Raw genomic sequence first — 12,891 nt, 5'->3', positions numbered from 1 at the left:
TTAAACCATAAATTTCAGTTTAATAGCAATGTCGCAAAATAATTTTAAATGAGCATATCTTTCGGATCTCCGATACACAGTTCCGCGCGCTGGAGATAAAAAGGTTCCCCCCCCCCGTAGAGTGTTGCCATTGCTCGCTTTGAAATCCTTGAGCTTGTTAATCAAAAATTCGTTTCTATTTCATTATAAACTAACTCTAACATTTGGTGGCAACTGTTTCAAAAGTGAAACGGACTTTTATAGTGATTCAACGCAAAATCGCAAAACGAAAACAATAGTCCTTCAGGAACAAAGCCCCTTTGGACTAAAAAAAAAAAAAAATAAATAAATAAAAACGTGTTTCATTATTATTTGGAACTTCAAAATAAAAATAAACAGAATAAAGGGCTCAGAATAAACATCTTTAAAGTAAACGAGCTTTAAATAAATAACTTTAGACAAAACTAAGCAACTTGGAACTTAAATTTACAGTTCAATGTAAAATTCGAAGCAGAAAACTTGCCTTTGCGTAAAAGAAATTTATACGAAATTTAATAGTAAAGAGCGAACACTTCATCTGAAGCGATAAGCGCACCGCATGCACGGAGGAAGAAATTCGGCCGAGCTTTCACATTGCAGAAGGCTAGGAGGGAAAATGTTTTTTTTTCCTTTGACCTTGTAAAATGGATTATTATTTCGTTAATGATAATCGTATATGGATAGCATGCAGAGGCAGAAAATTGGCAAGATAGCGCGCAATTCGTTTTGCTTCAAATTTCTGATTCGAAACAAAATCGATTATGCTTACACTAAGAAAAAGATAATCGATGATGCTTATACAAAGTGGTATATTTAAAGTAATTGATAAAGAATTTACTATAAGAAGGAGATTTAAAATAATAACTTCTTTTCACAATTTCAAATTTATAGGTTGCACTGCGTGTCCTAAGGTGATGACCCTGAAAAATATACATACAATACATAGGTACACAAATTTTTAAAAGAATATAACACACATGCATATAATAAATATAAATATATACATAAAGAATATGAAAATATATATTAAGACAGGTTAATACTAGCGGGTAACAAATCTCTGTTTATGAAAGAATGCTCCGACAAATCAGTTCTCGGCATTTAGGTTTGTACAAAAGTCTTGCAAATATTTCCTCGAATGAACTATGTGTTTCTTAGAACTGAGGGGAAGGATACTCTGTGAATTCAGCTATTTAAGCTATATATATATGTAATAATAAAATTCCATAGTCAAGAATACACTTAAAATTCTAACTGTATGTTTTTTTCATTTTTAATGGCGATGTTCTCTTATTTCAAAGTACGTGGAATTAAATCCACAGCCCCGTAGTCAAGTTGTTTTTCCCGCCTTTTCTACATGTACAGTTATAGAATGTTCTGGAGGTATTTTAAAGCGAGCTGGATTGGCTGACGAGGCTGACGTCATTTATTGGAAGCTCCGCCTTTCCAGAGGCTATAAAAGGACTCGCAAAAGGAATATCGGGAGCTTTTTTCTTAAATGTCACGATCCAGTAAACTTCATACAAAAAGTTATTAGTAATTCTTTTTATTTACTCCGGATATCTGATTTTTGTAACTGCTATTTCCCCTGAATAATAATAAATGGATCCTGTTTTTTAAAACTTATCGTCTGATTATTTAAGCTACGACTAAAGCTGATACATCATATATATATATATATATATTGTTATTCATAAAAGAGAAAATGTATCTATTGTAACCTCGAGTAATTTTGGCTTTGTTCTGCTTTTGCTATTTACTGATAAAAATATTAAATATCCAACTGGAGGTAATATATTTGAGGGTTTAAATATCTTGGCTCACAATGGCACTTTTGCCAAGCAGAAATTTTGTCTGCTATTTGACTGTTGAATTTCAGAACAACTGTTTGCAATAATGTTTACTGTTTTCCAAGATTTTCAATGAGATTTTTAGAGAAAATTACTTTCACTATCATATCTCTGAATATTAAATGAAAATGTATAGTTTCATGCAAACAGCAGAATGAGATGCATATTACGGCTAACGTTCCTTGAAGAAATAGGTTAGAATTTGTCATTAAGGAATATATCCTGGTCTTATGACTGCTGTCGTCAATTCTATGTAAGCCGTGATCAAAGGTGGGACTTAAAGGCTAAGTTGTGATGCATTTGCACGCATTATAATTTTAATTATTAAGATTTTTGTACATGTGATTATGTGTACGAACAGCAATTTTATATGCAAGTTTCTTTTTATTATTTTGTATAAAATGTATTTGCATTACTAAGAATTGTTAATCTAATTTATTTTTAAGAAAAAATATCCCTTTTCGCTATCACTTCAGACATGTAGAAATGCAGTCAGAAGTGAAGTTTTATATTTTATTCCTTGTTTCAAACTATCTTAAGTTGGGTTGTTAAGACACCTCTCCGATTGTTTTAAAAGTTTTTGATTAATCAGAAACTTACTCGCAATTACTCGTGAGCTTGTTGATATAAGATACGCTCATTTCATTTGAAAAATTGGACGCATCTGCCTGCATGTAAGCTCTTTTTTATTTTCATTCCAATCTAACTAGTTTAATAAATAAAGAAGAAATCATTGAGCAACTTTTTCTTTATCTAGACCAGAATGTGACTAATCATCGGCACCGTATTTGCATCCAAGACTCATTTTCGGGCAATTTGTAGCTATCAACGGGTCATCGCCTTTTTCAGTTTTCTTTATTTTTCGAATCACTTTCTCCTGTTATTCTTCAACAGCATACATTGAATATTGATATCATGTTTCCGAATTAAATGCAGCAGCATTAGCTTTCCGATGAATATGCAACATGTGGAAGAGGAGTCTGAAAGTCGAATTATTTGGCGACATAGGATACGTACCCATTCCTCATTCTTTTTTACTTTAGTTTCAGAGGCAACAGCAATACTTCGTTTCATTAGATGTCAGTCATAAAAAGTGACGCGAACATACGTAAAAATGTTTGTGAGGAAATCAAATGACGTGTCAATCAGTCACAGGAAAACGAATATGAAAATTAATAGCTTAAGGTTAGGAAGTAACTTATTTATGTACTTCATTGAACGAATTATTATCATTATCGGCATTCACTTTCGTTATGAATATTTAAAAAGCTACCACCGCACACCCTTGAATTTAGAGTCCGTCTATTAAAGCCTTGGTTCTCAATCTTTTTTTTTTTTTTTTTTTTTTTTTTATTTTTTTTTTTTATTTTTAAATTGGAATGAACATCTCCCCCCTCCCCTCGGAATGGTGGGTACAAGTCGTCAAAGACATCGACCACTACTGAGGCCGGAAGCAGTGGTCACTTTATTATGGAGGCACCTAGTAGGTGGACCACAGTTCACTCCTATGAGTGAGTGAGTGACGGAGGATGTGGGCACCACCCCTCTACCATATTTGATTAATTGGTATAGCGCCACGTCCACCCTTATCTAAAGCAACCCTGGTACATTTAGGTACAAATTGCTGAATGCTTAGTGCACACTACTGAGGATTTGAAAGTAAAAACTTGCTGAATTATAAATACTATACACTACTGAACACATTGCTGAATGCTTAGTACACATTACTGAGAATATGAAAGTAAAACTTTGCTTAATTATAAATACTATACACTACTGAACACATTGCTGAATGCTTAGTACACATTACTTGGAATTAAAACATTGGTTCACATTTACATTTAGTTACTCATAATTGAAGATACGCATTATTATTTATGTGTTACATAACTTGGCACACATTACTGAACACATTGCTGAATGAATTGCTGTACATATTACTGAGGATTTGAAAATAAGCACTTGCTTAATTATAATTACTATACATTACCGAAATTATTATTGAATGCTTAGTGCACATTACTTGAGATTGAAAGTAAACACCTGCTTAATTATAATTTTTATATATTACTGAGCGCATTGCTGAATATTTGGTGCACATTACTGAGGATATGAAATTTAACATTTGCCTAATTATAATTATGCTATTCACACATGTGCACCTATTCGTTACTTACGTTATTAGTCACCTATTCGTTATTAGTCACCTGTTCGTTATGGAGACTTACTTTATGCGTACACCTATCTGTGGATTTAAATTTATACACTTGCGAGATTTTAGTACAGTCTTGTACATACTTTGTTGTGCACCTGGTTATTGGATGCCTACGGAACCACAGTACATTCCTTAGTACGCGTTACTGGATTGAATACTTGGTACACATCGCTGGAGATTTGAAAATGTGCGCTTGGTAATTTAAGTTAATATTGTATGCACATTGTTGTGCTCCTATTGTATGAATTCTTATGTAAGCGTAGTACAATATTTGGTACACAATGTTGAGCCCATTATTGAATATTTAGTACATATTACTAATTAGTTTAAAAAATAAACGTCTGTTGTATAGTATTAATGGTATATACACATTGCTGCACCTGTTGATACATTATATTAGTGGTCGTTAAAAACCGGTCATTGCACTTTAAAAATGTGTTTTCTCGAATCTTATAAAACCCACCAATTTGGCAATAAATTGACAAATCTCGCAAACTTGGCAATACAAATTGTTGTCACGACTTGTCCATATTACGCGTTCCAGTGGAACTATGTTTACAGTTTAAACATTATTGGAATCAAGCTTGAAAGGTATACAATTCTGAATAACGAATATAAAGCTTATATACAAAACATGTGGTCCCAAATGCCATTATAAACAAAACAAATGCTAAAACTATTACTCTAAAAGCAACAAATAAATTAACACCTTTTTGAATTTAGCGTTCAGTTATTTCCATTTTGAATTGGGTATTCATTATATGTTAATTAAACAGTTATATGTTATCAAACATAAAATTAAAATGGAAAGAAGAAAGTTAAAAAGAAGATGGAATGTTACACTAAGAACCATAAATAAAATGACGATGGGATATAAAATTGAATATTAGACAATGCACACATATTAAATAGTAACAGGATATGAAGATAAATTGCCTACTTTGTAAAATATAATGGCCTCTTAATTTGTCAACGATTATGATGCTACCAATGATGGAGATTTATATACCAGCTATTGAAATGAAGGTATATTAATGCACGCATGAGTATTGAAGAAGAAGCATTGGAGACGATTATGAGATTAACTCTGAATAATAACTTAAATAAATGACCACCCATTTGTTATTTTTGTACATCACTCATTTGTATAGGTTGTTTCGCTAAAAAACTCCTTCTTTCAAAACGTTATACATGTAAATTAAATATGCTTGGAACACAGACCAAAGATTCTGAAAACTGGGGTAAAATTTCAACGCTCCTAGTCTTCTGTATTCACTTCATATCGAAGGCAATATTTATAGATTCTTACTATTTTGTTAAGTAATAGTTGTTCGGGAAGTGTATTGACAGGCGAATTTTTAAAGGATCAAATTACTTATTATTTTTTTGCCTTTTGGAATAGTAAAAAACCAAAGTGGTGTTAGAAACCTTACTTATAATGTTGAAAATATTCATAAAAATGATCACTTGATTATATTATAAATTGAATCTATTTTCAATTATATCAAATAAATATATTTAAAATTTAAATTGGGTACTTTTCCGTTTCGCCGGCGCAAATCTCGCCAAGCAGACTTTGTTGACGACAACATACAGTATACACATAAAAAATGTTAATTCTAAGAATTTTTTTTTATTTTGAAAGCATAAACATTTTAATATGGTTTAAAATTTTGTAAAAAGCCAATAAATAAAGACAATAAATTTGTAAAAAGACATTAATTTAAGAATTTACTATGATTTCATGGTTCAAAATCCTGATTCGCCGGTTCGTATCACGTGACCCCAAGTGATCTCATCTCACGTAAACTACGCTACTAAAATCTAATTCGCTCAGTAATTATCTACATTAATTTCAAGTTAAATCTTAATTTGGAATACAAGTTTAAATGCAAGAATTACTTCAATTCGTACGAATAGCTTACTCAGAAATTATGTAAAACCGCAGTGCTTTACTTCGCTAGTGCATTCTCATTAGAATTGATGAATTTAACACTTGATTTCGCCTTCGGATGAGCGGTGTAATTGCGTTCTAATTGACTTGATTACCGTGAATTGTCTTAGGGGATAAAATTTAAATATCGTGTAAAAATTCTATATTATTGTATGCCAGTATTGAAAGAAACAATCTGATAAGAAATGGCTTCAACTTTTTTTGAAACCGAGGCGTAAAAGGTTACCAGCGAAGATATTCCGTCTGGCATCAGTTTAACCATTATTGGCGACTTTATGGTTTGCGCCGGCAAAACGGAAAAGTACCTTAAATTGTTAAGCATTTCTTTCTTTTAAAATGTTTTTTATACTATTACAAACCAATTAAATTTAAAAGACCAACTGAAGATTTTTATAATTTAGCGAATGGCAGTGATCTCTGAGAAATCACTGTTCATGTTACCGCATGGAATATATGTTTAAAATTTCATGATCTGTTCATTGGCCAAAACAGTAAGAAATTACTTTTTTTCATTGAATCCTAAAATATTAAAATTAAAGATGTAATACATATTAGTAAATTTTCACATATAATATTATTTTAAACAAATGAAAAACGTGCTGACATACTATTAGAACAAGCACATATATAACTGCATGACTTATATGTAATTTCTGCATATAAATAATGGAGTACTCGTATTTTATCTTTAGCGTGCAAGTTAAATCACGGAATTCTGCTAATATTATTTAATTTCTTATTATGGTTTCCTTCCAAGGAAAATAATTTTCAAATGAGAAATATTGAAACTAACTATGAATGTACCGTAGTTTATAGAGAGTATTCTTTATTATTTTCACTATTTTTAAAAATGAACCTGGCAACTCTTTTTTCTCTATTAATACTATTATTATGCGCTTTTAATCTCAGAATCAATTCCTACTCATTTCTTCTTTAGATTTTTGACCGCCAAAAGCGGAAACTCATGAGCTTGAATTGCCTTAAGACTCTTAACTGAACTGGCGGGGAAGATGAAATAGATAAAATAGAAAATTTGTATTAATTTTGTTTTTACTTTTTCTTTTCAGGGTATACTGAGACCACGATTTATGAGCGCTGCCGATTACGTATTCTATCTGCGGCGTCACCTGGTGGCAGAGAGGAGAAAAAACGATCCCACGGTAGGACAACCTGGAGATGAAAATCTATCCATAGGGATTCCTAGACTCTCCTTCCTCTTAAGGAGGTTGGAGGAGGATATTCAATCATCTTACCTGAGGTAAATTTTACCTTCCATTCTTTTCCTTTGAATAAGTGCATTTTACAGTAAAAAATTTGATCCTAATGTTTTGATTGTTTTTAGCCATATTTGTGTATGCTCTATGTAGAAATTTCTCTATGTTGCGTGATAGTATAAGATAAACATTAAGTGACTGAGAAATTGTAATCCCTGCAATGTAATTAATAAGCTTTGGCTTTAATATTCTTATCGCTTGATATTGATACTGTGCGTCTACAAAGTTTTAAGAATGAACTCAAATAAAATCAAAAGTTGAGAAAAGCAACATTAGCCTTCAATTCACAATCTTTGTAAGTCTAAAGAACTTTTCGTACGCTCACACAACCGCTTCTTGATTCCATCGTAGAACACACGTTTTAAAATGCTGTTTAAATCTTTGGCTACTGTTTTCTGAATCTCTTTTATATCATTGAAATATTATATTTTATGGTTAGACTTCACTTTAGGGAAGAAAAAGTAGTCTGTAGATTCTAAAGCTGGTGAATTATGGGAATGTCTGATGATTGTAACACTTTTCTTTTCGCTAAAATTTTGTTTTCGTTTGACAATAGTGGAAATGCGTATTGTCGTGAAGCAGAAACAAGTTATTCGTTTCAGGGTTTTAAGGCCTCGTGAGCTGAATTATCTTCAGAAGTCTGATAGCTTTATAACTCAATAATAAAGCTATCAGAAAGACATAATCATTTCTTGTAACTCAGTAACAATTTGCTTGCGAATTATTCCTTTGTAATTAAAAATATGTTCTCAACATAGTATAAGATAAACACTCGAAATTTCTAAAACGGAAATTCCTGTGGACGTTCTGTAGCTTAACCCTTAGAAAGCCTTCGCTACCTGTATGCTTAAAATACCGAAACGCCCATCCGTTATAAATCCCGTCCGTTTCCTCCCCTCCCCGTCCATTAACGCCAAAGAGGTGTGAATATTTCAAATGACATTCTTTCTACTTCCTATGAAAGAAGCTTCCATTAGCCTTTTAGGACAAGCTGTTTGTAATAAACTGATACAGTGTATTTGGGGAAATTGCACATGCTACTGCATAACTTAGGAGTAGGGAAAAAAACAACAACAACGCAATCTCGGCTGGTTGTGGTCGTTTGAATGAAAGACCTTTCAGGCGTTTTGGACTTCAAATAGTTAGCAGGTGGCTGCCATTTCACTTCAGGATAATCACCATCCACAATTTGTTTGAAAAAATTGAGGAATAATTTCAAATCATTTTGATCAATTTATGATGTGCAGGAATTCGATCTTCTTTTTGTTCTGCATCATGATGTGCAGGAATGCGTGAGGTGCAAAATGCGAAAAACAGCGAGTTTTTCTATTTTAAAGATCTTCTATGACGGTTTTATGAGCAGTGTTCTTAATGATGGTAAATTCATCAGCTGTCATCCTCCCCCCAAAATAGCGACAATTTTTCAGAAACAGTCGTTGAACATTTTCGATGTTCTCATCAGTTAAAGTCGACTAGTGTTGGGCCAGTATCTTTGCGTCTCTCACGAAATCATTCGTGACAACGAGAAATATTACATTGTTTTAATGTTACATATCGTAACATTTTAAATAACTGCATTTCCGTTTCTCCGCCTTAAACAAAACATTACTGCCGATTTTTGCTCACCCTTGGAATCCATGACAGAAGGTATACACTGGATGGTGCAATGGTTAGCCGCATAAAATTTTATGCGGCAAATGGTTAGCCGCATAAAATTTTCCCTGTAATAAGACAATATTTTAGAAAATGCAACTTCAGATGTAGTTCATAGTAATAGATGATGTCACTTACTGTCTGGCATATTTGCTGGATCGTTAAAAATATTGCTCCCAAAACTTTGTAGACGCACTGTTTATCTATTTGTTTTAAGTTTTATTCAGATGTTTGGATCAAATAAAGGTAATATGAATATAACGGTTAGTTTCTTTGCATTAGTAGTTATATGCCAAATCTGTAAACAGTTTTTTAAATACGTTCTGAGCAACTCATCCCTTTTAAAATACAGAGAATGTCAATGTTTTTGACGTAATGAATACAATTACCTAATTAATTCTTATCTGCAACATGAGAGATTCTTGGCTTCGAATTCTGCAGAATCAATACCTTTATCCAAATAAAACAGAAACTTCAGAGTAGGCAGGAATTCTTTGCTACTGTTAACCCCAAAAAGCAAATATCGGTAGATGGATTGGATTTAGCTTCCAGATATGCTTCCAGATAGATTATGGAGGATGATTTAAGGGAAAATAGCTTGTATTCACGTTACATACGGAGAAAATTACTAAATTAATCAGTTCATAGATGGGAACGTTTCAATATCATTTACCATTCAAATTACATATGTACTTCTTAATTTTCTACGTCGTTCACAATCTAGAACACAACCTTCTTCAAATAAAGGGGGGAAAGGCGTATGAACAGGGACATGGGACCAGACACTATAAAATTAAAAAAATACATGCCTTCTTCGGAGTTCGTACCCGGATCCAATGATACAGTAGCCAGTATTACTAACCGATCAGTACGACTATACAGACAACAGTGAATCTTGAACAGTGCCATGTAAATATCTCCTTTCTGCTTGTGTGCACTTTTCGAGGTGATGCGGCAAGTCTTTCAATACAAGCCTCAACATGTCTTGTGGAATGCTGTGAGAGAGAAACTCTGCTTCTGCTTTCCGTAGCACCTTTCACTTTGAAACCAAATTGTAATCTCCTACTGTTTTGTCCACAGTTCTGCGATCTTCAGTGTTCCACTAATCACAGTTCGAATACTCACTCACCTCCTATGCAAGAGTCTGTTCTAATCACAACAGCAAAGAAAAATTATGATTTAACAATTTTCTTCTCCCATGTTAATTGAAGTTATTTTGCGATTAAAATGATGTTCTTAATATAAGACGTTCCATCTGTAAGTCGAGAAATAAGATTTTGCTGCAAAATTTCATCTAGAGTTGAAAACCCATATATAAGCCGAATTTTAAATCGCCCTATAAATCTAGTTATCTATCTGAGAAAAGCAATTTTAATTGACACAAATTTTATTTTAGCAAAAACGCTTTTAGTGATTGAAAATTATCCCCTTCTTCAGCTATAACTGTAATCGAAGAATATTAAAGCTGCTACAGCTGTGTGTTTCCTCAAAGTTCGATTAATTGGTCGTCTAACTTAGCTGGACCTAGCAGCCAAGTTGAAAGTGAACGAATCAAAAATGTTCCATCAGTAATGCTACGGACGAAAGTGAAAATGATATCATCTACCAGACAGATGACACCATGTTGATGGCGATGTTTCACCGCTTGTAACAGAGAGAGTTCCGAGAACTGTTAGAAAATTCAGATGCTGATTAATTATTAATGTTTTTTCAATTCCTTTATATGAGAAGATTTGTATCCCATTTTAAACACATCTGTAAGCCGATAGCCAAACTTCAGTAGCAAACATTTGCTGAGAATTCTGGGCTTAATACACTATAATTTTCTTTTAAACGTATGCAAAATACAGTATTTCAGAACTGGCACATCAGAATCATAGCTACTCTGATTTGCTACAATGTCATTCCATTAACGCATATCACATTCGGAATCTCCTAGCTGACCTTATCAGGTTCAATGTTTCTTCTAACCTTCTTCGGAAACATACAATGACCTGACTAGAACAGAGAGCTTACTAAAGCTATGTTCACTAATTGTAGTAAGTAGACAGGATACAGACGAAGGGTATACAAAACCCTTTATTTTTTTCTTTATATACAATGACTTCCGTACTTCGGAATACAATGACCCTCCACTCGGGGTCTAACTTAAAAGATATCAAAATAAAACTAAACTCTAATTTAACTTTAGAATAAGATTGGCCTTATAATAACAGAAAGCGTATGTAGCACAGAGACTGTGAACACTACAATACGTTTAATTTATCAAGAGGATTAAAACCTCTGGCCTGGAAGGCAAAGTAGCAACTGCGTAACGTCTAAGGTAAGCGGCCTGCTTCGAACTCACGGCTTCCTCTCTTCTGCTTGGCAAAAAGGCCACAATTAAATACTTGGCGTTCGCCAGACAACTTTGCATAAACTCCTTCACGCTTATAATTCTGGCCGGAAGTAGAAAATAAGAAGTGATAGTAAAGATTTAAAATAAAATAAACGTTAGTAAAACTTAAGATCCTTACATACTTCCCGCCAGAGTTAATTAGTTTGAAACTAAGGGTCTAAAACGACCTTGTTGAAAACTTTTAGCTCTAGAAACTAACGCGAGACCAACCTTTTACAAACATAACTTAGCTAGAAACTAGAAAATTTTAAAAGAAAGAAATTTGTTACAATAGCAGCTCCCGGAATATACAACAATCTTTTTTCTTTTTCATATGTACTGCATCAAAACAGGAGCTTTATTCAATTCTGGTTCCTTCCAGAGATCTGGAAGGAAAACTAGTTTAATGAAATGTTACAGAATGACATTGCAAATAACATATAGAATATACTTTTCTTAACATTTTTATTTCATTCATGACTATTTTAATTATCTCTCCCCGTGCTCTCTGACATGTGTTGTAAAAACACCAAACACGAATGTGTTTCTGTCTATGTGTTCAACACTTCCTCCTACAATCAAAACACTAATGTGTTAAAATTCAACATACGAGACCTCTTAACACACCCTAATTTCAACTCTAGACCCTGAGGTACTATTCTGAAAGTGGCTAACTCTAAAGTGTAGCGTCAGAGAGCCTAACTACATCATTCAACCTTTAACACATATTCACCATGATTTAATCTTTACAGTCACACGAATAACAAATTTTTTAACATTACTTTCACTTTTACCATATCACGGTATTTCTAAACATTCAAAATAACAGTTCACATGTATACAAGAACATATCAAGATGCCGTTAATTTTACACATTTGAAAACATACATTAGTAGTACATTGTTAACTTCTATTCTTTTCAAAGCAAGTGCCAATTCTTTCTACATTGAAATAATACTACATTTCAAAAAGTCTTTCAGACTAAAACTTCTTTCTTGTTAGAATGTTTTAAATAAAATTTATACAATAACTTTTTACAATATTTAAGTCTTTATACAACGCTATTATACATCAACTTTAGTTTTACGCGCGAGTAATTGAAAAACATAATAAGAAAATCGGTCACAACTCATTTCTCGCCCTTTTGGCGATAAAGGTAGACCTCGCATGAGGTAAAACTTCTTGAAATCTGCCACTTGCAGTAAGAATGAAAGATTAACTTAAGTTTGTAAAGTAACATAAAATTTTACTTATCTTTGTAATATTCAGACATCCTTTTCTGGGCCCAGTCTTTAAAGGTGCTGCAGACCGTAGCTTGGTTGATCCTCCTTCTTGTACGGGCTCGCCCTTCAGTGCTTTCCTCTGGAAGCTTCCGTTTTTCACCACTACGGCCACCCTTGAACATCTCCCTTCTGTCCTCTGCTTGTGGTCTTGGCCGTTTGAAGGCAGCTGGTCTTGGTGGAACCGGGAAACTTCTGTCGTGATCCTGCTTGGACCTCGTTGTTGGCCGTTCAAATTTTTCTTGTACTTTTTCCTCCGCCGCTGATGGC

General features: G+C 33.3%; 1 protein-coding gene across 1 annotated transcript in view; it reads left to right on the top strand.

The window, feature by feature from the left end:
• Positions 1–12,891, top strand: part of LOC118193238 (uncharacterized) — a 275,294-nt gene that overhangs the window by 159,271 nt on the left and 103,132 nt on the right. Inside the window, exon 3 of the mRNA XM_085824224.1 lies at positions 7,105–7,295. Coding sequence (XP_085680350.1) covers positions 7,105–7,295 — 191 coding nt within the window. The remainder of the gene's footprint in view (positions 1–7,104; positions 7,296–12,891) is intronic.

This window comes from Stegodyphus dumicola, chromosome 9 (assembly GCF_044657685.1).
Source record: "Stegodyphus dumicola isolate Sdum_Otavi_A_Nest chromosome 9, ASM4465768v1".
NCBI lineage: Eukaryota > Metazoa > Arthropoda > Arachnida > Araneae > Eresidae > Stegodyphus > Stegodyphus dumicola.
Note: the sequence above shows the minus strand (reverse complement) of the source record. Positions and strands in the feature narration are given on the sequence as shown.